Source organism: Bubalus kerabau, chromosome 1, assembly GCF_029407905.1.
Source record: "Bubalus kerabau isolate K-KA32 ecotype Philippines breed swamp buffalo chromosome 1, PCC_UOA_SB_1v2, whole genome shotgun sequence".
NCBI lineage: Eukaryota > Metazoa > Chordata > Mammalia > Artiodactyla > Bovidae > Bubalus > Bubalus kerabau.
The window spans coordinates 279215440-279238053 of NC_073624.1; the positions used below are offsets into that span (position 1 = coordinate 279215440).

General features: G+C 39.9%; 1 protein-coding gene across 22 annotated transcripts in view; it reads right to left on the reverse strand.

The window, feature by feature from the left end:
- The window catches only part of TMEM232 (transmembrane protein 232), a 257294-nt gene that overhangs the window by 101273 nt on the left and 133407 nt on the right, over nt 1-22614 (reverse strand). For all 22 annotated transcript variants that reach the window (XM_055565941.1, XM_055565936.1, XM_055565932.1 and 19 more), the window contains one exon: nt 9798-10045. In XM_055565941.1, the coding sequence (XP_055421916.1) occupies nt 9798-10045 (248 nt within the window). The remainder of the gene's footprint in view (nt 1-9797; nt 10046-22614) is intronic.

Below are 22614 nucleotides of genomic sequence, written 5' to 3' on the forward strand. Positions count from 1 at the left end.
TCTAATCATCATCAAATGCTACTGCTTTTTCTACCAAATGCCATGCAAATCCATCTTCCTCCTTTCCATTTGAATTGCCACCAACCTAGTGTGTGCTATATTGCAAAAGTGACCTGTGCACTTTTCCAACATAACAGAGCCAACAATGGAAATAGTGAAATTGGTTACGCTACATAATCAAATTAATATACTTAGGGATTTCCCTGGTGGTCCCATGGGTAAGTGCATGCTCATGATGCGAGGGGCCCAGGTTCAGTCCCTGATCAGGGAACTAGATCCAGCATGCATGCGACAACTATTAATAAGAAGCTCTCGTGCTACTGTGAAGATCCCGTGAGCCACAGCTAAGACGCAGCACAGACAAAATAATAAATTTTTTTGAAAAATTATGGACGTGAGTCTGAGTGAACTCCAGGAGTTGGTGATGGACAGGGAGGCCTGGCATGCTGTGATTCATGGGGTCGCAAAGAGTCGGACACAACTGACTGACTGAACTGAACTGAATATATTGATCAACAATGTATCAGCATATTTATTATATTTATAATTATGCCACTATATATTTGTTGCTGCTGCTAAGTCACTTCAGTCATGTCCGAATCTGTGAGACCCCATAGACGGCAGCCCACCAGGCTCCCCCGTCCCTGGGATTTTCCAGGCAAGAACACTGGAGTGGGTTGCCATTTCCTTCTCCAATGCATGAAAGTGAAAAGTGAAAGTGAGGTCGGTCGGTCACGTCCGACTCTTAGCGACCCCATGGACTGCAGCCTACCAGGCTCCTCTGTCCATGGGATTTTCCAGGCAAGAGTACTGGAGTGGGGTGCCAGTGCCTTCTCCATTCCTATAGTACTTGACCACAAAATGTTCATTATAATATACAAATAATATACAAATATAATATACAAATAATGAACATTTTGTGGTCAAGTACTATAGGAAGCACTTTTAATTGACTACCTCATTAATTTCTCATCAGCACCAACAAGAAAGATGCTATAATTACCCTCATTTTCTAGACAAAGACACTCAGATTCAGAGATGTCGAGCAACTTGCCCAGGGCACACCACACCTATGATCATGTCACAACCTCAAACACATACGCACCCAAACTCCACCCCTCACTCCCTGCTCTGCCACATAACACACATTCAGTGCCTTCTTGTGGCTCCTTAGCTAACGTTGAAAACCCTGAGCAACTCTCCAGTTTCACTCTCCTGGTCTCAGTGACCCAGCTGCACCAGTGTTCTAGTTCCTCAAACGCTCTGCGGTCTATTTCACCGGCGGAGGCTCGGCATGTCCTGTGCCCTTCTGCTAGCATTAGTCAGTCAATAATTATTTATTAAAGTCTAATATAAGTCAGGTATACTGAATTGTATTGAATAACTGAAGATACAGAAAATAGCAAACTGTGAGTGCAAAGCTCCACATGTCTTTATGGTGGAAATCCAATATGGTAGGAACACAGTCGTCATTCTGAACAGGAAACCATCGATCACGCTTTTCAGCAGAGTTTGTCTCTGTCTCCCTAGTGCCTAGTGGTGGCTGCAGGCAGAGGTGCCCAGCTGATGCTTCCTGAGGGCTATACCACCTGTGTTAGGAGTTCTGCATCCTCCCAACCGTTTAAATCCATACCTAGAGACAGCCTAGGGAAAAACGGGCTAGTTGGGGAGGAACACTTGCTCTGACAGGTAGACAGAAAGCACCTGTCCTGGGCACTAAGATTTTCAGAGTCGTGTGCCTGATCAAGTACTTGATCCTATCAAGGAGACATTTAGAAACTGGGGAAGATTAAACCCTTTAACTGATTGACTTCATATCTTCTGAGAATCTAAAAAGTGGGAAGACTACCCCAATTCAGTTAATGTCAAATCCAAGTTTACATTCTGATTAAAGCAGGTAATACACACCTGCCAACCACTGCAAAGGAAGTTCATCATAAGCTAAACAATATCACCCTTTTCTTTGAAAACAGCAAAATGCACATGTAAAACAAAACACACAAAAATTCCCGTAGATTTTGTTTTTGTTTCCTGTTGTACAACTTTTGTTTTCCCACTGGGTTGCCATTTTTAATTCTAGTTGATCTGTATTTGAAACACAGAATGTTTTACATCTCACCCAGGTCATTTGAATAACTGTGCCACTTTTTAAGACTCTGCATCATTTCATGTTCCTGTGAATGGAGAACTCTTGAGCTGATGATCACATTAAAGCTAGACACCTGTCTTTTAAGCACAAAGCCACTGCAGTGAAAGTGACTGGTAAAGCTATGGCCCCATTGATAATACCTAGAATTCCTGTTCAGACCAAGGCTCCACTGGAAAGGCAAAAAAGAAGAGGAAATAACCTAAGATAGATGGGGACTGACCTATCTCCCAGGAAAGACCAGAGGTAAACCAAGTCGTATGGGCAACAGATAACACTAAGCATAGTCCTGTCACTGGCGATTGGACCTCACTTCCAATAGGGTACTGGAATCATAAAAAATCATAAAATAATAAAAGCACTTTCAATGAGCTACCTGAGGGCTTCCCTGGTAGTCCAGTGCTTAAGAACCCACCTTCCCATGCAAGGGTCATGGGTTCCACCTCCGGTTGGGGAATTAAGACCCACAGGCCTTGGGGCAACAAGGCGTGCACGCCCACACCCAGAGTAAAGCCTGCATGCCAAAAGGAAGGGCCTCACGCCAGTCCAGTGCAGGGGGAGAGAGATTAAGGTGAGCTGATCATCCAGCCAATATTTTAATAATAAAATGTGCCACAGAAGTTCAGAATATAGGTGCCCATCTCTGAAGACCTACCCGTGCTCTCTATTTCTCTCCAGCTGAAAACTGTCAGCAGCCAAGGGAACCATCGAGGTTCCATCCATAATGGGTCTTGGCACTGGACCCTCAAAATGCAGCCGGATCTGAATTGTGTTTGAATTCAAAAAGTAGACACAAGAAGGGAACCAAAACATAGCCAAAAGCTAAAAATTAAGGAAAGTGGATGTTCTCTTTGAAAAGTTGCTATCAATAATTTATAGTTTTCTGTAAAATTTTCATTTATTATTTATTACAATTACATTAATGAATATCATATTAGGATGAAAACAAATGTTTTTAAAAATCTACTAAATGAAAGAACAGTAGGATAAGGAGCTATAACACGTCCAGGCTCATTACGCACATTCTCTCCTTCTCTCCCAAGGACAAGGCCGAGAAGAACGTACAACTTTCACATTTTTAACGATTAGCAGCTTTAGGCTCAAAGAAGTTAAATAACTTACTCTAAATCAATCAGGGAAAAAAAGGCTGTAAGATAAACATCCTTGATATTCTATAAAGGAGGCACGGACATTTTTCCCCTGCATGAAGCAGAACTAGACAGATGTGTTTAAGGTATTTCATTTAAGAATCCTTTGGAGCTTCCCTTTCTAAAATATCTCCCTCTCTCAAAAAAAAAATATATATAATATATATTTATTTATATAATAATATATTGAGAAGGGGACGACAGAGGATGAGATGGCTGGATGGCATCACTGACTCGATGGACGTGAGTCTCAGTGAACTCCGGGAGTTGGTGACGGACAGGGAGGCCTGGCGTGCTGCGATTCATGGGGTCGCAAAGAGTAGGACATGACTGAGCGACTGATCTGATCTGATCTGATATTGAATTATATTTATATAATATATAAATCAATAAAATAAATTAATATATAAAACAAACATATATTTATTTAATAAAATAAGTTAATGTATAAATATATTGATAATATATTTAATTAATTTTATAATATATTTTTATATATATTTTTTCCTCCATCGGCTTTAGCCAAAAATCGTACTAGTTAATAGAAAACGCCTCCTCTTTGAGACAGATTTCCTAACTTTAAGCTAGAGAGATGCTGCTGCTGCTGCTGCTGCTGCTGCTGCTAAGTCGCTTCAGTTGTGTCCGACTCTGTGCGACCCCATAGAAGGCAGCCCATCAGGCTCCCCCGTTCCAGGGATTCTCCAGGCAAGAACAGGGCACAGGAAAAAGCAAATGGTCCTTAGGGCCTCCCTGGTGGCCCAGTGGTTAAGAATCTGCCTTGCAATGCAGGGGGCACAGGTATGATCCCTTGTCTTGCAAAACCTCACAAGCCGCAGTGCAGCTAAGCTCGGCACAACTACCGAGCCAGCACTCTGGAGCCTCCAGCCGCAGCTGTCGAAGCCCACAGCCGCGAGCCCAGCTCTGCAGCGGGAGAAGCCGCGGCAGAGAGGCCCGCGCCCACCCAAAGCGCAGCCGCCCGCCCCGGCTAAAGACAGCCCGGTGCAGAGACAGTGACCCCACACAGCTAAGGAATGATAATTCAAAAACGCTGCTCATTCAAAGTCAAGTGCTGAAAACCAAGTACAGAAATTGAAAAACATATTTATAAGAAGTCTTTTCTTATGATTTACGACTTTTCTTATGATTTATAAGTCTTATGACAAGATAAGTTTTTTGTTTCTGTTGCTGTTTTAACAACAGCTCAAGGGTTTGCCATCAGACGAAATAAGTCCACGAGGGGACGAAATCCGCACAATACACTCAGGAGTCTGAATGCATTCGTTTAAGTTCAGACTTGAGCACTTAACGGTTATATGTATATGGGCAAATTTCTTAATCTCTCAGTAATCATGTCTCCAAAATGGAGATTTTAATGATATATAAAATGGATATAACAATCCTGTCTACATCTAAGGGTACTGCTTAGCACGGTGCCTTGTTTAAAAGATGCACTCATCTAGGGAGGCAAACAGAACTGCCTGACTTTCACACTGGAGATTCATCCTAAATAGTCTGGCAACTTGTCTACTAGAACTAGGGATTCTAAGAGTCTCCCACCTTGTACATCCAACTCCTGAGGAGCCAAATGGCCTCCTATCACAATGATTAAGAGCACTTCCCAAGGGCCCAAGTCCTAAGCATCTGACATCCAGCTGATGCCCACTGCAGGGGCTTCCCAGGTGATGCCAGCGGTAAAGACTCCACCTGCCAAGGCAGGTGATGTAAGAGACCCAGGTTCAATCCCTGGGTCGGGAAGATCCCGTGGAGGAGGGCATGGTAATCCACTCCAGTGTTCTTGCCTGGAGAATCCCATGGACAGAGGAGCCTGGGGGGCTACAGTCCATGGGGTCGCACAGATTCAAACACAACTGAAGTGGCTTAGCATGCACTCATGCACGGCCACCTCAGAGACTTGGCAACTGAACCCAAATGTTTATCTCTTCCTTGAGAAGCTAATTTTCACTCTTTTATTAAAAGGTAGAGTAGCAGTCACACAGTGTCTCTCCCCGCAAAATGCAAATCCAGTCGAATGTCCAGTTGCTTCCCAGACTTGGCATCCCTCCCAGGGACAGTGAGAGATGGGGACCAGGTGCCCCTTTGCGCTGCTCACTGCTGGTCTCTCCAGTTCAGTCAGTCCAGTCGCTCAGTTGTGTCCAACTCTTCATGACGCCACGGACCGCAGAATGCCAGGCCTCCCTGTCCATCACCAATCCCCAGAGCTTACTCAAACTAACTCATGTCCATTGAGTTGGTGATGCCATCCAACCATCTCATCCTCTTTCATCCCCTTCTCCTCTCGCCTTCAATCTTTCCCAGAATCAGGGTCTTTTCCAATAAGTCAGTTCTTCACATCAGGTGGCCAAAGTATTGGGGTTTCAGCTTCAACATCAGTCCTTCCAATGAACACTCAGGACTGATTTCCTTTAGGGTGGACTGGTTGGATCTCCTTGAAGTCCAAGGGACTCTCAAGAGTCTTTACTGGTCTCTCCAGTAAAGCCTCTCCAATGTGACATTGCAGTACCCTTCTTTTCCCACCTTGTCTCCATTCAGTAAATGTTAGCTCCTCTGAGTTCCCCTACCTTGGAATTGCTCCTCTAATAAAGGAGGCTGCAGAGGAAATGCAGTAGCCTTTGGAAGGACTGCTCTGTTGAGGAAGTCAGCTATGTAAAATGTCCTGCCTGTATACTTATGGATGTTCTCGGCACATTCTTGTGAGTTTCACCTGGGCTGTCTTCCAGGTGCAGGTCTTATGAATGAAGTCTTCTGATATATAACTGGTGAGCAAACTAAGCCTAATCAGAGATAAAGTTTTAAGTTAATATTCTCCTAGTCTTTCAGTTCAGTTCAGTCGCTCAGTCATGTCCGACTCTTTGCGACCCCATGAATCACAGCACGCCAGGCCTCCCTGTCCATCACCAACTCCCGGAGTTCACTCAGACTCACATTCATCGAGTCAGTGATGCCATCCAGCCATCTCATCCTCTGTCGTCCCCTTCTCCTCCTGCCCCCAATCCCTCCCAGCATCAGAGTCTTTTCCAATGAGTCAACTCTTCTCATGAGGTGGCCAAAGTACTGGATTTTCAGCTTTAGCATCATTCCTTCCAAAGAAATCCCAGGGCTGATCTCCTTCAGAATGGACTGGTTGGATCTCCTTGCAGTCCAAGGGACACTCAAAAGTCTTCTCCTAGTCTTTACATGAGTGCAAATACTTACTTGCTTGTGAATTTTTAGGGACTCAAGGCAGAAGCTTAGAAAACATACCTCCAAGAAAACTCAGAAGCCAAAAAGTATAAATGTAGAGACTGGTTTTTGAAAATTTGATCTTCAGAGTTCTGAATTCTCAGCCTTAAGGTAGATTGAAGATAGTTTTACTGACAAAGAAAGAAAAGGAAACAACAACAGCAACAACTATGTTTTGAAGTCAAAGCCTCTATGCCTCGGTTTGGGGCTACTGTTTTTATAGTAAAGAAACATAATGATTTTCTCATTTTTTAAACAATGCTGAGGGGAAGAACAGCATGTACCATGAAAAAGCAAAAACCCCCAAATTTAATGGACAGAAGCAAAACAATGAATTTTCTTTTGAAAAATTTTATAAAGGAAAGAAGTTAAATCTGTATCATTCAAAGCAATATATATAGCTTTATAAACGTGTAAACAAAGAATTCCCATTTAGAGAGAATTTTACAGGCTAAGAACACAAGTGAGGAAAAATATTTTAGGAAATAAATTATAGGTCGTCAGATATACTGGACGCTTATAAGCAATAAGGAAACTCCTATTTTCTTCTTACTAGTAAACATTCACACTGAAATAAGTATACTTTAGGACTCCAAAGCAATAAAGAAACATATGCTTTTTAATTTCCCAACTTCCTACCTCTTCCATGTGCCCCATCTTCTATAGGAGTCCTGAAATGTTGGCCTTCTTATACATTGCTATTTGATGAAAACACAAAACGGAGATTTCTAGGAATACTTGGTGAGGAACGGATGATATGACTCTATACAAGAAGACCTTTCAAAAGCTGAAAAAGAGCTAAGGATACAGTGGGCTTCAAATCGTGTCTTTGTGATTGACCTACAGGATTCCAGCATGCTCGGATAGTGATTGCATTCATTCCGGTCTGCGGACCTGAACGCGGGAGGAGGCGGGGAAACAGGAGGAGCGATTGCCACCTAACTGCTGACTCAACGGAGAAGCAAGCAAACGGAAGAAACGCCATTGCCCGCGGTTAATGTCTAGTGGGCCAGAGGCATTTTTTCAACGCACAGCTAAGAGTTAAACTTGTTTTTCAGCCACTTCTTTAAAAGCAGGTCTATCCATACCCCTAATAGACAGTAAAGACTATTCAACCAGGCCTGACCTAGCCTTCGTCTTGCAGTCACTGAGCTACAGTCCTGTTCCGCTCCCATCTGCTGCACCCCGGGCTGAGCTCACCCCTAACTGGAGCTGGGAATACGCACAGCTCCTGGGGCGCTGTGCCGTGCTCTATCGCAAGAGGGGTGCGACGTGAGGGGCGCCCTGTGCCACCCTGAGGGGCCTCTGCTAGAGGGCAGCTCGGCCCTCATTCTAGTCAGAGACTCTGATTTTTAGAGGCTGTAATCAGCTGTGGAAAAATAAAAATGCATAAAGGAGATGGTTTTTTCACAGGTCAGTGATGAATGAGTCTCACTTATGTAATGAACCATGGGCTCTGAGAACAGCGCACGCCCCAGTCCTGCGGTACCCACGGGCTCTGGGGTCCTAACCCGGCCCCCCGTCTCTCGTCTCTGTCTCTGACCCGGCGGAGCCTCCTCCCGGTCCCAGCCCGCCGCATCTCTCCCCGCTGTGCTTTCCATCCTCAGCGCAGCTCGCTCCTTACTTGCATCTTCTCCCTTTGCTTTCGACCTCTTTCGCCTTCCTTCCTGCTCCTACTTTTCATTTCTCGGTTCTGCCCTTTTAAGCATCCGCAACATGCTTCCCTGTCTCTCTCTAGCCCCTTCCTTACTGTGTCCCAGCGGGTGCACCCCATCCTCCTTTTCACTGTCTCTTTACCTTTCCCCTCACTGTTCTTTACTATTCTTTAAAGTAATTTTAAAATTACTTTAGAACATAGAAAAAGAAAATAAATGGGCATTTCATATTTTATAGACATTTAACATCAGGAAAAATGTTGACAGCAGATAGATTACTCAAAAAACATTGTTGGAACATTAAATAATCACACGGATCAACACTTCACATCACATACAAAAAAAAAAAAAATTCACATGATTAAAGTGTCCAAAATAAATCCTTAAAAGTTCTAGAAGATTCCATATCCCACTCCTAAAATTGAGAGGAAGAAACTCCAAGAGTTCAATTTCTATTAAACTATTGAAAAGATATGCTATTTTAATATTATCTCTGCTACATCACCACCACTTTGACTTACCTTCGCATCATTAAAACATGTCTGAAAATATAGAAAATATAGACCAGTGGAAGGAAACTAGAACTGTTAACAAAAATGTGAGAGTCTAAATCAGGGAGCACAAACCATAATCCATGTTTAAATGTCAGACCACTCTCAAACACTATTTGTATGTGTAGCTTAACGGGAATTAATATCAAGACACCAATTTTCTTAAAATGATAACACTAGAAACTCCGGTATCACACAAAGTGCCATCATCACCCAGTCCATTTTTACTCAGATGCTGATTTATCAAAATAAGGCAGGGCTCCCTGTAGTGTTTCCACAAGTTTATCTGCAGCTGAAACCATGGTTAGGACATGGTGACCACAAGGAATGTTACTTGAAATGTTAGAAAAAGATTTTCTTAAAACAAAAATTTCTAACTAAAATTCAAATGCACCTTGAAAATAATTATTTTTAAGAATAACAAAAAGAATAGAAGAAAACTTTTGAGGCAATGAATAGACTTATGGCATAAGTGCTATAATGGTTTCCCAACTGCATACTTATCAATTTGTAGGCATTAAATATGTACAGCTTTGCACGTCAGTCATACCTCGGTAAGGCATTTTTTTTAAAGGGAAAAATAAACACTAGGAGAAATGTGACAATATTTTAATCTCAAAATGGAAAGAATTTTCCTAAACAGACTTAAGAAATCCATAAACCACAATCAAAAATGGAGAGAAAATTTAAAATGTACTCAACATTTCTTGTATTAACATTTTACAGACCTTGGAAGGACACACAGTGGTTACAATAGGGAGAAATAGAGTAAACGAGGCAAATGTAGGTCACTACGGAAGAGAAGCTTTCACTTCAATAAAACAGGGATTTATAGTACACAATAATACCTATTTTAAGCACGAGGAAACACTTTCTGAGAAAGGAATACTTGCTTATGATAAAATATCTAGATAAAATATCTGCAAGGTGATGAAGCCAAGATTTGAATCAAAAAAGGAAAACTGAGTTCAAGTGGCACATGATTATGGGTAATTCATAGGATTCCAAAACGTTGTGTTAGAAAAACAGAAATATTTTGAATAGCGCGTCACCTTACCTTACAGTAAAACGCAGGACTCTCTTTTTCGTGGAACCCTGTGTTTTGTTCACATCTCTCCTTTGATACCGTTTCATCAGTGGTCTTTTCAGAGGAAGAACACAGGCATCGACGGAAGGGAAGAACAGTTTGGAAAGCACGCTGGCAATTCTCCAGCCTATATATTTGGAGAAACTTTCATCCCCTATATTTGATGAAACTTTTGTACTATTACTTGTGAAAGGATCAGTTGGGTCATTTATCTCCGCCTGTTTAAAGAAAAAAAAAAAAGTAACAAAGAATTAAATGAGAGAAAAGATAATATGTTATTAAATAAAAGGTAAAATATACATTTATTTTCTTTGACTAGGAAAGAAATAGTCTTCCTATTAAATACAAATAAACTTTAAAGGAGAAAAATGCATTTTCTCAAAAGATTTTAAAAATCGTAGCGAGAATTTTCAACCAAAAAAACTATTAAGCATAAAGGAAATTAGTCTTGAAATTTTTTAAATGTAATAATATAATTTCTATTTTAAATCTATATACTTCCCATATAAGAATTTCATAAGCATTTATAATACTTACTTAACAAGAAAGTAAGCAATCAGTTGAAGCATTGATAATATAAATGTTTTATTAGGTCAGACTTTCATTTCTCTCTGTGTAATCTAAACTTTCCTTGAAGTCAACAGAAAATTTCTATAGCATGAAATCTGAGTTAAGTAAAATACAAAAAGGGCTTTATAGTTAGCTTGTATTGGAAATGTTACAGGGTTTAGATTTATATTGAATTATGTCCTAATACAGAAACACACGCACACACACACAAAACTCAAGAATATAATTTTTATTCAGGTAAGAGCAATTTTCTGAATTTTCTTATTTATGTCCAATAATATCCATGACTGATTTTTAATTATACCTTCTTCTGAAACAGCTAAAGGTACATTTTCTTCAAATAAATGAAGATGTAAGTTTCACAATGTCATGTATTATGTTTTTAGTGTTCACAATAAGTTAATATTAAAAACTTTCATAACTAAGTTAGGTACTACCTCCTTTTATTTGTTTTTACAGTTTTATTTAATATTATCCATCTTCGGGCAGCTCACTACTAATCACACAGGATTCATTTTAAATATCTGTAGATCCTACGGTAGAAAATGAAGAATGAAAAAAACAAAACAAAACAAAACAAAAAAGAAAATGAAGAATGAAAAATGTTTTTCTTCATATGAACATCTAAATAATCTCTTTAGGATTCCAAGATTAGGGCCAGCACAGTGAAATTACTATTTAAAGACTAACTATTGCATTATCTCAGCTTCCCTGATGGCTCAGTGCGTAAAGAATCTGCCTGCAATGCAGGAGACACAGGAGACACAGGTTTAATCCCTAGGTCAGGAAGATCCCCTGGGGGAGGAAATGACAACCCACTCCAGTATTTTCTCGCCCGAATAATCCCATGGACAGAGAAGCCTGGTGGGTTACAGTCCAAAGGGTCGCAAAGAGTCAGACATGACTGAATGATTTCATTATCTAGACAAAATTACAGTGGAAAAAATGAGAACAATCTTATGATAAAGACTGAAAAAGTAAAGGTTTAAAGCAATGAGGAAAACAGAAAAAGGCAAAGTAAATAATACAGAAGACTGAAAGGATAAGAAAGAATAACAGGCAAACACATGTAAAAAGGGTGTGGTGAAAATCACGCGAGTATGTAAGCATCAAAATAATGAAATGAAGACTCAAAGTAGCCTCAGTGCTAGAAAATTACACTGACCCTTAAAAAAGAGGGCTATATTTTCACTATTTCAGAAAAAGAACATTATCGCCAGCCTTTATTGATATATACCTACTCTAAAATATCTTTGATTTCCATTATCTCTGGATATTGAAATCAGTATACAATTCCGTTTATTCTATTCCCAGTTGTGTATCTTGCTTATTAACCAGGTCAAGCTCATGGAAAGAGCATTCAATTTGAAACAAGAAGTTAAATGTGCCTAGGCCACTCAATAGCTGTTATGATTTTTAGGACATTAAGGTCTCAAAGTCTGCATGTCCCATTGATAAAATGGTAATCACAATATCTGGGCTATTTATTCGGCTCCATTTATGTGGATTAATTTTTTCATAAGAAAAGGTAGTTCAAAATCAATAACACCGTATAGTTGTACAAACATGTTACTAAGAGCTCTTCCATTGCTAAGAGAATATGAATGAATACATGTCTGAGTGAATGAATAAACCAACAAAAACAGTGTCTTCTCACCACATAATTTCTGGTAACTACCTCGTTTCCAGGGGAGCACTGCTGAGCATCACAGAATCTGCACGCCCTCCTCACTCCGTCTCGCTTGGCTGCGCTTTGCCTTCTCCCCTCCTGGACGGGTCATAGACCCAGAGGCCAGCTCCCTCCAGAGCAGCATGAAGACAGTGCCGCACCCTCCACCGTGGTTCCCTACTTGAAAGCTCAGGTCAGTTTTCCTTCCTCAGTGATTCCCAAGGCATTCAACTTATGGAAAAGTAGTTTCAAATACTGGTCAAATGCATATTGGCCTTATCTATAAAAGGTTTTGTTTGTTTTCCTGCAGGAAGAAGTCAGGAAAGAAGATGGACTTTGCAGTTAGAAAGATCTGAAATCAGGTCTAGCTATTAAGGATGCAACTTGCAGAATTTAGTTAACCTCTCCCGGTCTATGCTTTGGGTTCAGTTTGGTTCCACTGTGTTTTTCATTTGTGATGTAGAGATAATAATAGCCACTGCTTAGAGCTTGGTGAGGGTTCACGTAGACAACAGAGATGACCCGTGTCGCCAACAGTGAGACGCTCAACAGGCACCAGTGCTTTCGGGGGTGCCCCAAGACGGACGCGATGCTCGAGCTTTCATGAGCTGCTCCCACCACCGACCTAGAGAAGCCTTGATCCACCCTCTTCAGCCAAAGACAAGTTTGTTACATAGTCACTTTTATATTAGCAAATTTATCAAATAAGATTATAATTATATTTCCAGAGTAATCTCTATTCTAAAGAATCATCTTTCTTCATGAGCTATTATCCCGTTTTTTTTGTTTGTTTGTTTGTTTTGTTTTTACCACAGTGCAGGGCATGTGGGATCTTAGTTCCCAGACCAGGGATTGAAACCATGCCCCTAGCATTGGAAGGGCAGAGTCTTAACCACGAGGCCACCAGGGAAGACCTATTATTCTCATTTTAGAATTCAGAGACTGAATTTATTTATGCCAATGATACATTAGTATGAATCTATACATCTTAGAAGTAAATTTACCAAAACTATTAATGACCACTTTTAAAAGTAGACTCTAAAATCAAGAAATTACTATTTAGTCTGCCAGTGAGTATTACCCCAAATTCCATCTTCATACATTAATATTCTTATCACGTGTCCCTATTTTTTAACAATGCCATGTAGGCTTTAAAATTCAGGATTCTTCTTATTGGCTTGTTGAAACTTGATACTTTTTATTAAGAAACATGGCAATTTTTGATTACCTATGCTAATTTTACTGATTTAGTATTAAAATTGGAAAAGTGGTACTCCTGAAGAATATTTCTCTCACACACAGATTGCAGCCACATGCAAGGTCAGATTTTCATTCTTCTGTCTTTATTTTGGGCATAATGATGGTAAAAATCATGATTCATTTAGGCTGGCAAGAAGATGGATAACTCAGAGCAGGTGAAATTACCCAAAGAATTGTGATGTAGTAGCAACAAAAAAGAAAATAAAACTCTGTCCAGAGTTCTGCATTTTCCATCAGTATTTAGGGAACTGTAGTAAACACACTAAAATTCAAGCTAACTCACAGTAGCCTTGACATGGGAGAATAAAAGGGAAGAAATAGGGTGTTCAGGCACTGCCGCACAGTCTGCACCAAGTGTTGTCTCCATCTCTTTGTCTCTGTTTTTGGCCTCCACTTATCCTTAAGCAGACTCAGAGCTGAGAACATTTAACTTATTTGTGAAAAAATATATAATTTTTCTTCAAAATTAAAAATTTAATTGAAAGTGACTCGCTGGTGGTCTTGAAAGATTATTTCCTCCAGGAGTTATAAAATCTCACAAAGGAGGACAGCAGTTACTAAAATCGTGGTCCTCAGACCGTGATTATTGTCATCGCCTAGGGGCATGTTATAAATAGAGAATTTCAGGCCACACTCCTAAATGTATTAAAGTTTAAAACCCACTATTACAGTAGACTAAGAAAAGGACTAGATGGGAATATCCATTTTCCCACTTTACAAATTGAGTGACCTTGCACAGGTTACTTAGCTGCTCTGAGCATGCTTCTTCGTTCCTAAGATGGAATGATAACACTACTCTTCTCCCTGGGCTCCTGTAAAAGTTAAAGACAAGAATTGAATGTATTTTCTAGCATAGCGTCTGACACACAGAAGTTCTTCAATAAATGCGAGTTTCTTGTTTATATCTAGTTTTAGAGGCAGGATGGCACGGAACCTTTGGGTTCAGCTCACTCACAGGTGCCTCCACCGCTGCTCACTCATTTTAATCTTGCTTAGACTCAGGTCCTCACCTGTATGAGTGCTGATGGCGGTGGGAATTATGAGGTTTAGATGAGTTGCGTTAGGTAAGATACTTAGCACAGTGGGTGGTGCATTGTAAAATCTCTACAAATATTTTTGTTTTCTTAAAACAATGTGTCTGTTACACTAGAATTCTATTGATAAGTATTTAAGGAAACTATACGCTGCCAAAAATGCATCTCCCTTTCCCCACTCAAGAGTTTCCATTTATGTCAGAAGAATAACCACATGTGGGGGAAGAGAAAGAGGGGTACTGAGAGGACAGGGACAAATAGTGCTGCTGTTCTGCTTTGCTGCTCTACAGAGCGCATTAGGAGTATGGAAATGTCATGAAGAATAACAACAAATTTTATTTTAAAGATCTCACCAGGAAATGTTAACCACCAAGTGCTTACCTAATGAGTCAAAGGTACTCTGAATAAAATCGCGTATTCATTTTAGCTGTACATATTTCCTTTTGATATTTTAGGTCATGTAACAGATGGCAGAGAGCATTTACACATGATGACTTTTCCTAGACGTGCCAGCATATGCTGCTGAATTGCCTATACAGCGGAGCCTTGCTCATTGCAAGTCTCCCTGGAAGTATTTCAAACAAAGCACATCAATTAACATTTGTTTATTATGCCGCTGTGAGTATATGACAGTTTTTGATTTCTTTCCCAAATACTCAGGCAACAGTTGGGTTTATATTGAATTTGTCAGATAAAGGGCTCATGTTTAGGGATCTATTTAGAAATGTTTTTCACTTCAAATATACTACTAAATATCTCACTTCTCATCTAACCTCCATTAAGCATCAAATTTTGTGAACAGATATAAAAAGAATTACAGACGATAGAATGTTACTATGGATTTAAAAAAAATACAAGCCATGAAAGTACACAACACAGTGAAGGATTTACCAGTGATGTAGATAAATTCAGGTATTAAATATAAACCTTAAATTATCGAATTCAGTAGATTATCATATGAATTGCATATATATATTTAAAGTATAAAAAGATAGAATCTCTCTTAATTCCATTATTATATGGATTATCATATGAATTGCATATATATTTTTAAAGTATAAAAAGATAAAATCTCTCTTAATTCCATAAATATACAAGTATCATAAATCCTTCTGAAATAAATCCTTCCCACTCTAATGTAGCCTATAATTAATGTGATTCACCCTGTGTAGGTAATATGATGAATACCTTACATGAAGCAAATATCTGGGAGCAAGGGAGTAGGAAGGAAAGAATAAACAAAGGTTTTCTATAATCACACTTGTTTGCATTAACTGAAGTAAGAGTGGGATAAACATTTTAGATCAAAGCATCTGAGGTGCAAGGCTTCACTGTATAGTTTTGTTTTTGGGGTTTTTTGATATGTCCTCTGTTCACGTTGAGCAGTGAGGAAAGGTCTGAAGACTAACAGAAGTTTCGCCACTTGTACGAGCAAGTCCCTATTTGATGCTATAGAATTTGTTCCCCAAAGTGAAGGTGAAGTGAAAGTGACAGTGTTGGTCACTCAGTCGTGTCCAGCGCTTTGTGGCCTGTGGACTGTCCACTCTTCGGGACCCCATGGACAGTAGCCCGCCAGGCTCCTCTGTCCATGGGATTCTTCACGCAAGAACACTGCAGTGGGTTGCCATTCTGTTCTCCAGGGGATCATCACAACCCAGAGATCGAACTGGGGTCTCCCTCATTATGGGCAGATTCTTTACTGTCTGAGTCACCAGGGAGGCCCCAAGAATACTGGAGTGGGTAGCCATCCCTTTTCCAGGGCTCGAACGGAGGTCTGCTGCACTGCAGGCAGATTCTTGACCATATGAGCCACCAGGCAAGCACCAGGACAGTAATGTAAGTGGTTCAATAGAATGTGGGAATTAGTGACTAATTTTTTAAAACTGAGGATATTTAGGAATAAGTAATTAACCTTTTCATTTTATTTCTGTAAATCTGTTGCCATTATAGGGCCAAAGGAAAGGAAAGAAAACCTTGATTATATCATGCTTATGTTCTACTGTAAAATTAAACCTATAAAGATGTATAGTGTAGAAAGTATTCAGACAAGACAGTACAATTTTAATAAATTCAAAATATTTGCTTTAACATATTACACCTATAGACCAAATGTGCTTATTCTTTTGAAATCATCTTGCTTTGTTTTATTCATATATGTGATTTAGTTGTTTAAGGTATTCCACAGTACCATTATTAACTTGCATAAGAACAGGCAGGCTTTTAAAATATAAAATGAGTATCATTTTCCCCAGAAAAATTAAGTATAAAAGGGAGCTTCAGCTGTAGAATTTAAGAAAGTTAGATCATCACACAGGAGTAATGTAAGAACAGAGTGCTGCCTGGGGATGGCAGAGAGAAAACCTGAAAACTGCATAGATGCCAATCACTTTGGGCTCCAAAATCACTGCAGACTGAGACTGCAGCCATGAAATTAAAAGATGTCTGCTCCTTGGAAGAAAAGCAGTGACCTAGACAGCGTATTAAAAAGCAGAAACCTTACTTTGCCTGGAAAGGTCCGTCTAGTCAAGGCTATGGTTTTTCCAGTGGTCATGTAGAAATGTGAGAGTTGGACAATAAAAAAGGCTGAGCACTGAAGAACTGATGCTTTTGAACTGTGGTGTTGGAGAAGACTCTTGAGAGTCCCTTGGACTGCAAGGAGATCCAACTAGTCCACCCTAAAGGAAATCAACCCAGAATATTCACTGGAAGGACTGATGCCGAAACTGAAGCTCCAATACTTTGGCTACCCAATGCAAAGAGCTGACTCATTGGAAAGACCCTGATGCTGGGTCTTGAAGACTGAAGATTGAAGAGGATGGCAGAGGATGAGATGGTTGGATGGCATCACTGACTTGATGGACATGAGTTTGAGCAAACCCTGGGAGATGGTGAAGGATAGGGAAATGTAGAGTGCTGCAGTCCATGGGGTCGCAAAGAGTTGGACATGACTGAGTGACTGAACAGAACAGCAATCACTTTGATCTTTTGAATAATTAGCTTTGGAGAATTTAAAGGAGTTAGTTTAGACATTGTTAGTACTGAACCTAGTATAGACATGTTAATGTGTAACTTGACATTAAAATTATACTACCTTGAGACTTCCCTAGTGGTTCAGTGGTTAAGATTCCACGCTTCCATTGCAGGGGGCCTGGGTACAATCCCTGGTCAGGGAACCAGGTACCACATGCTGCAACAACAACAACAACAACAACCTCACGTGCACAGTGAAGATTGGAGATCCCACAAGCGGCACAGCCACACAAATACACAACAACAACAAAAGCCTCATGTACACAGTGAAGACTGATCCCACATGAGGCACAGCCACACAAATACACAACAACAACAACAAAAGCCTCACGTGCACAGTGAAGACTGATCCCACATGCGGCACGGCCACACAAATACACAACAACAACAAAAGCCTCATGTACACAGTGAAGACTGATCCCACATGAGGCACAGCCACACAAATACACAACAACAACAACAACAAAAGCCTCACGTGCACAGTGAAGACTGATCCCACATGAGGCACGGCCACACAAATACACAACAACAACAACAAAAGCCTCACGTGCACAGTGAAGACTGATCCCACAAGCGGCACGGCCACACAAATACACAACAACAACAAAAGCCTCATGTACACAGTGAAGACTGATCCCACATGAGGCACAGCCACACAAATACACAACAACAACAACAACCTCACGTGCACAGTGAAGATTGGAGATCCCACAAGCGGCACAGCCACACAAATACACAACAACAACAAAAGCCTCATGTACACAGTGAAGACTGATCCCACATGCGGCACGGCCACACAAATACACAACAACAACAACAAAAACCTCACGTGCACAGTGAAGATTGAAGATCCCACAAGCGGCACAGCCACACAAATACACAACAACAACAAAAGCCTCATGTACACAGTGAAGACTGATCCCACATGAGGCACGGCCACACAAATACAGAACAACAACAACAAAAACCTCACGTGCCTCAGTGCAGACTGATCCCACATGCGGCACAGCCACACAAATAAATATTTTAAAAATTTATATACTAGCTAAAAATAAGTTGGAAAAATTTGATGACTAATGTCATAAAAATGATGCAAGGAAAAACATTATATAGGAAAAGAATGAACAGCAAGGGATTAGATACTTTGTCCCATCCATACCAAAATAGAATTCTTGGCCAACAAACCTTTAGAATCAAATTGAATAAAACCCTTCTGTCAGCGAAAACTGACAGAATTAGCCACCAGCCAATGCTCATGAAAAGAATATGAAAGGATTTTCTTTGAGCAAAAGAAAAATAATCCCGTATAGAAGGCCAGCAATTCAAGAAGAAAAAGTAAGGAAAGAAACAAGTAAATATATCAGTAAAGCACAAGTATATTGAGTGTATAAAACAACATTAATGTGTTGGCATCTGTAAACACACACACATGCACACAGCATACACATATAGAAACACATCCAGAGAAATACAATTTAAATGCTCAACAGGAAAAGTGTATAAAAGAAATAAAAGTTGTTAAAATATTATAAGACCATTTTATGGCCCAGGAAAACATAAATCCCCCTACATTAGAATGAAATAATGAAGGATTCATTTTGAAACATTGGAGTAACAAATAAAAGACTGCGTGACTACAAAATAAACAAGCAGAAAGGCTAGGATGAAATGGTATAATGAAAAATCTTCCTGAAAGGGCACAAAAGTAGTTTTAAAAAAAGGATGGGAAACACATGTATACCTGTGGCAGATTCATTTTGATATTTGGCAAAACTAATACAATTATGTAAAGTTTAAAAATAAAATAAAATTAAAAAAAATAAAAATAAAAAATAAAAAAAGGATAGAGGACAATCGGATAATAAGTAACAAAATGGCAACAAGTACATAACTATCAATAATCACTTTACATGTCTATGGATTAAATTCTCCAATCACATCACATAAGGTAGCTGATTGGATTAAAAAAAAAAAAAAAAACAAGACTTATCTACATGTTGCCTGCAAGAGACTCTACAGGTAAAGACAAATGCAGACTGAAAGTAGGGACAGAAAAATATGTTCCATGCAAACAGATGTGAAAAGAGAGCTAGGATAGCAATAATCATATCAGAAAAGTAAACTTCAGAGCCAAAGTCTATAATAAAAGACTAAAAAGGTCATTATATAATGACAAAGGGATCAATACAAGAGGATATAACATCCATAACCATGCCTGCACCTAAATACAGGGGCACCTAAATATACAAGCGGATGTTAGCAGACACTGAGGGAGAAACTAACAAGCCAGTAGTGGTGAGTGAGCTCCGGGAGTGCTGATGGACGGAGAGGCCTGGAAGCTGGTGATGGACGGGGAGCCCTGGCGTGCTGCGATAGTGAGTGAGCTTGAGGGAGCTCCGGGAGTGCTGATGGACGGGGAGGCCTGGTGCGCTGCGGTAGTGAGTGAGCTCCGGGAGTGCTGATGGACGGGGAGGCCTGGTGCGCTGCGGTAGTGAGTGAGCTCCGGGAGTGCTGATGGACGGGGAGGCCTGGTGCGCTGCGGTAGTGAGTGAGCTCCGGGAGTGCTGATGGACGGGGAGGCCTGGCGCCCTGCGATAGTGAGTGGGCTCCGGGAGTGCTGATGGACGGGGAGGCCTGGCGAGCTGCGATAGTGAGTGAGCTCCGGGAGCTGGTGATGGACGGGGAGCCCTGGCGTGCTGCGGTCCATGGGGTCGCAAAGAGTCGGACACGACTGAGCGACTCAACTGAGCTCAACTAAAGAAACCTTGACATCCCACTTACATCAACGGACAGAGATCCAGACAGAAAATCAATAAGAAAACACTGGTCCTAAATGACAGACCAGTTGAACTTAATATAGATATTTCAAAACATTTCATCCAAAAGAGTCAAATACGTACTGGACTCAAGTGCATATGGAAAGTTCTCCCAGACAGATCATGTACTAGGTCTAAAAACAAGTCTCAACAAATTTTAGAGGATAAAAGTTACGTCAAGTATCACTTTTGACCATAACAGATAAATCTAGAAAACAATTGTAAGAAGAAAAATGGGAAAAACACAAGCAAACGGAGACTAGGCCGTGTCCTACCCGCTGACAAAAAACAGTAGCTCAACCAAGAAATCAGAGACAATCAGAGTACACCTTCAGACAAATGAAAATCAACACAGAACTTTCCCAAATCTATCGGACATAGCAAAAGCACTTCTAAGAGAGAAGTGTTTAGCAATAAGGCCTACTTCATGAAGCAACACAAATCTCAAATAAAGGAGCACCTAAACAAATTCAAAAAAGAACAAACAAAGCCCAAAGGAAGCAGAAATAAAATAATAAACATAATAAGAAAATAAATAAAATATAGACCAATAAAACAACAGGAAAGATCAATGAAACCAAGAGCTGATTTTCTTTTGAAAAATAAACAAATTTGATAAGCCTGTAGCTAGGCTCATTAAAAAAAAAAAAAAAGACAGGATACAAATAAATAAGAAATGAAAGAGGAGAAATTGCAAATAATATGAGAAAAAATCATAGGAGAATACTATAAATAATTAAATGCCAACAAATTGCATAACCAAGAACAAAGGGATAAACCTTTAGAAACATATAATCTATAAAGATTAAATCAGGAGGAAATAGACAATCTGAACAGACTGATTACTAGAAATTAAATTGAATCAGGAATCAAAAATCTTCCAGAAAATTCCAGAAACAGACGTATTAACAGGAAAATTCTACCAAATATAAAAAGGACAGTTAATACCTATCCTCAAACTATTCCAAAAAACTAAAGAGGAAGGAACACTCCCAAATTCATTCAACAAGGCCACCATTACCTCATATCAAAACCAGATACTACAGAAAAGAAAAGTACAGGTCCCTTTCTTTGATGAATATGGATGTAAGAATCCTCAACAAAATATTGGCAAACGTAATTCAACAAACATAAAAAAGACCACACACCATGAACAAGTGAGATTTTATTCCAGGAAAGCAAGTATAGTTCAACTTAAGCAACTCAATCAATGTGATATCCCACATTCACAAGATGAAGGATAAACATCACGTGATCATCTCAGTAGACACAGGGAAAGCATTTGACACAATTCAACACCCATCCATGATAAAAATTCTCAACAAAGTTGGCATAGAGGGAAAATATCTCAACAAAATAAAGGCCATTTATGAAAACCCATAACTAACATCATACTCAATGTTTAAGAAAAGAAAGCCTTTCCTCTAATATCAGTAACAAGGAGGACCACTCTCACCATTGCTCTTTAACATAGTACTGGAAGTCTTGGCCATAGAAATCACACAAAATAAATAAAAGGCATCCAGATTGGAAGGGAAGAAGTGAAACTCTCATTGTTTGCAGGTGTTGTTGTTTAGTTGTTAAGTTGTGTCTGACTCACTTGCAGGTTACACAATACTATATATAGAAAGACCTAAAAGTACACACACACAATTCAAACTAATAATTGAATTCAGTAAAGTTGCAAGCTACAAGATTAATACACAAATCTGTTGCTTTTCTATACGCTAATAATGACCTATGTGAAAGAGAAATCAAAAAAATATCCCATTGAAAACTACATCAAAAAGAACGAAATACCAATGAATAAACTTAACCAAAGTGGTGAAAGACCTATACTCTAAAAACTATAAGACACTGGTGAAGGAACTTAATAAATATGATATGAATACATGGAAAGATATCCTGTGAAAATGGATTGGAAGAATATTGTCAAAATTTCCATCCTACCTACTCAAGTTCTGTTCAGTTAAGTCGCTCAGTCGTGTCTGACTTTTTGTGACCCCATGAATTGCAGCATGCCAGGCCTTACTGTCCATCACCAAATCCCGGAGTTCACTCAAACTCATGTCCAATTGAGTCGGTGATGCCATCCAGCCATCTCATCCTCTGTCGTCCCCTTCTCCTCCTGCCCCCAATCCCTCCCAGCATCAGAGTCTTTTCCAATGAGTCAACTCTTTGCATGAGGTGGCCAAAGTATTGGAGTTTCAGATTTAGCATCAGTCCTTCCAAAGAAATCCCAGGGCTGATCTCCTTCAGAATGGACTGGGTGGATCTCCTTGCAGTCCAAGGGACTCTCAAGAGTCTTCTCCAACACCACAGTTCAAAAGCATCAATTCTTTGGCGCTCAGCTTTCTTCACGGTCCAACTCTCACATCCATACATGACCACAGGAAAAACCATAGCCT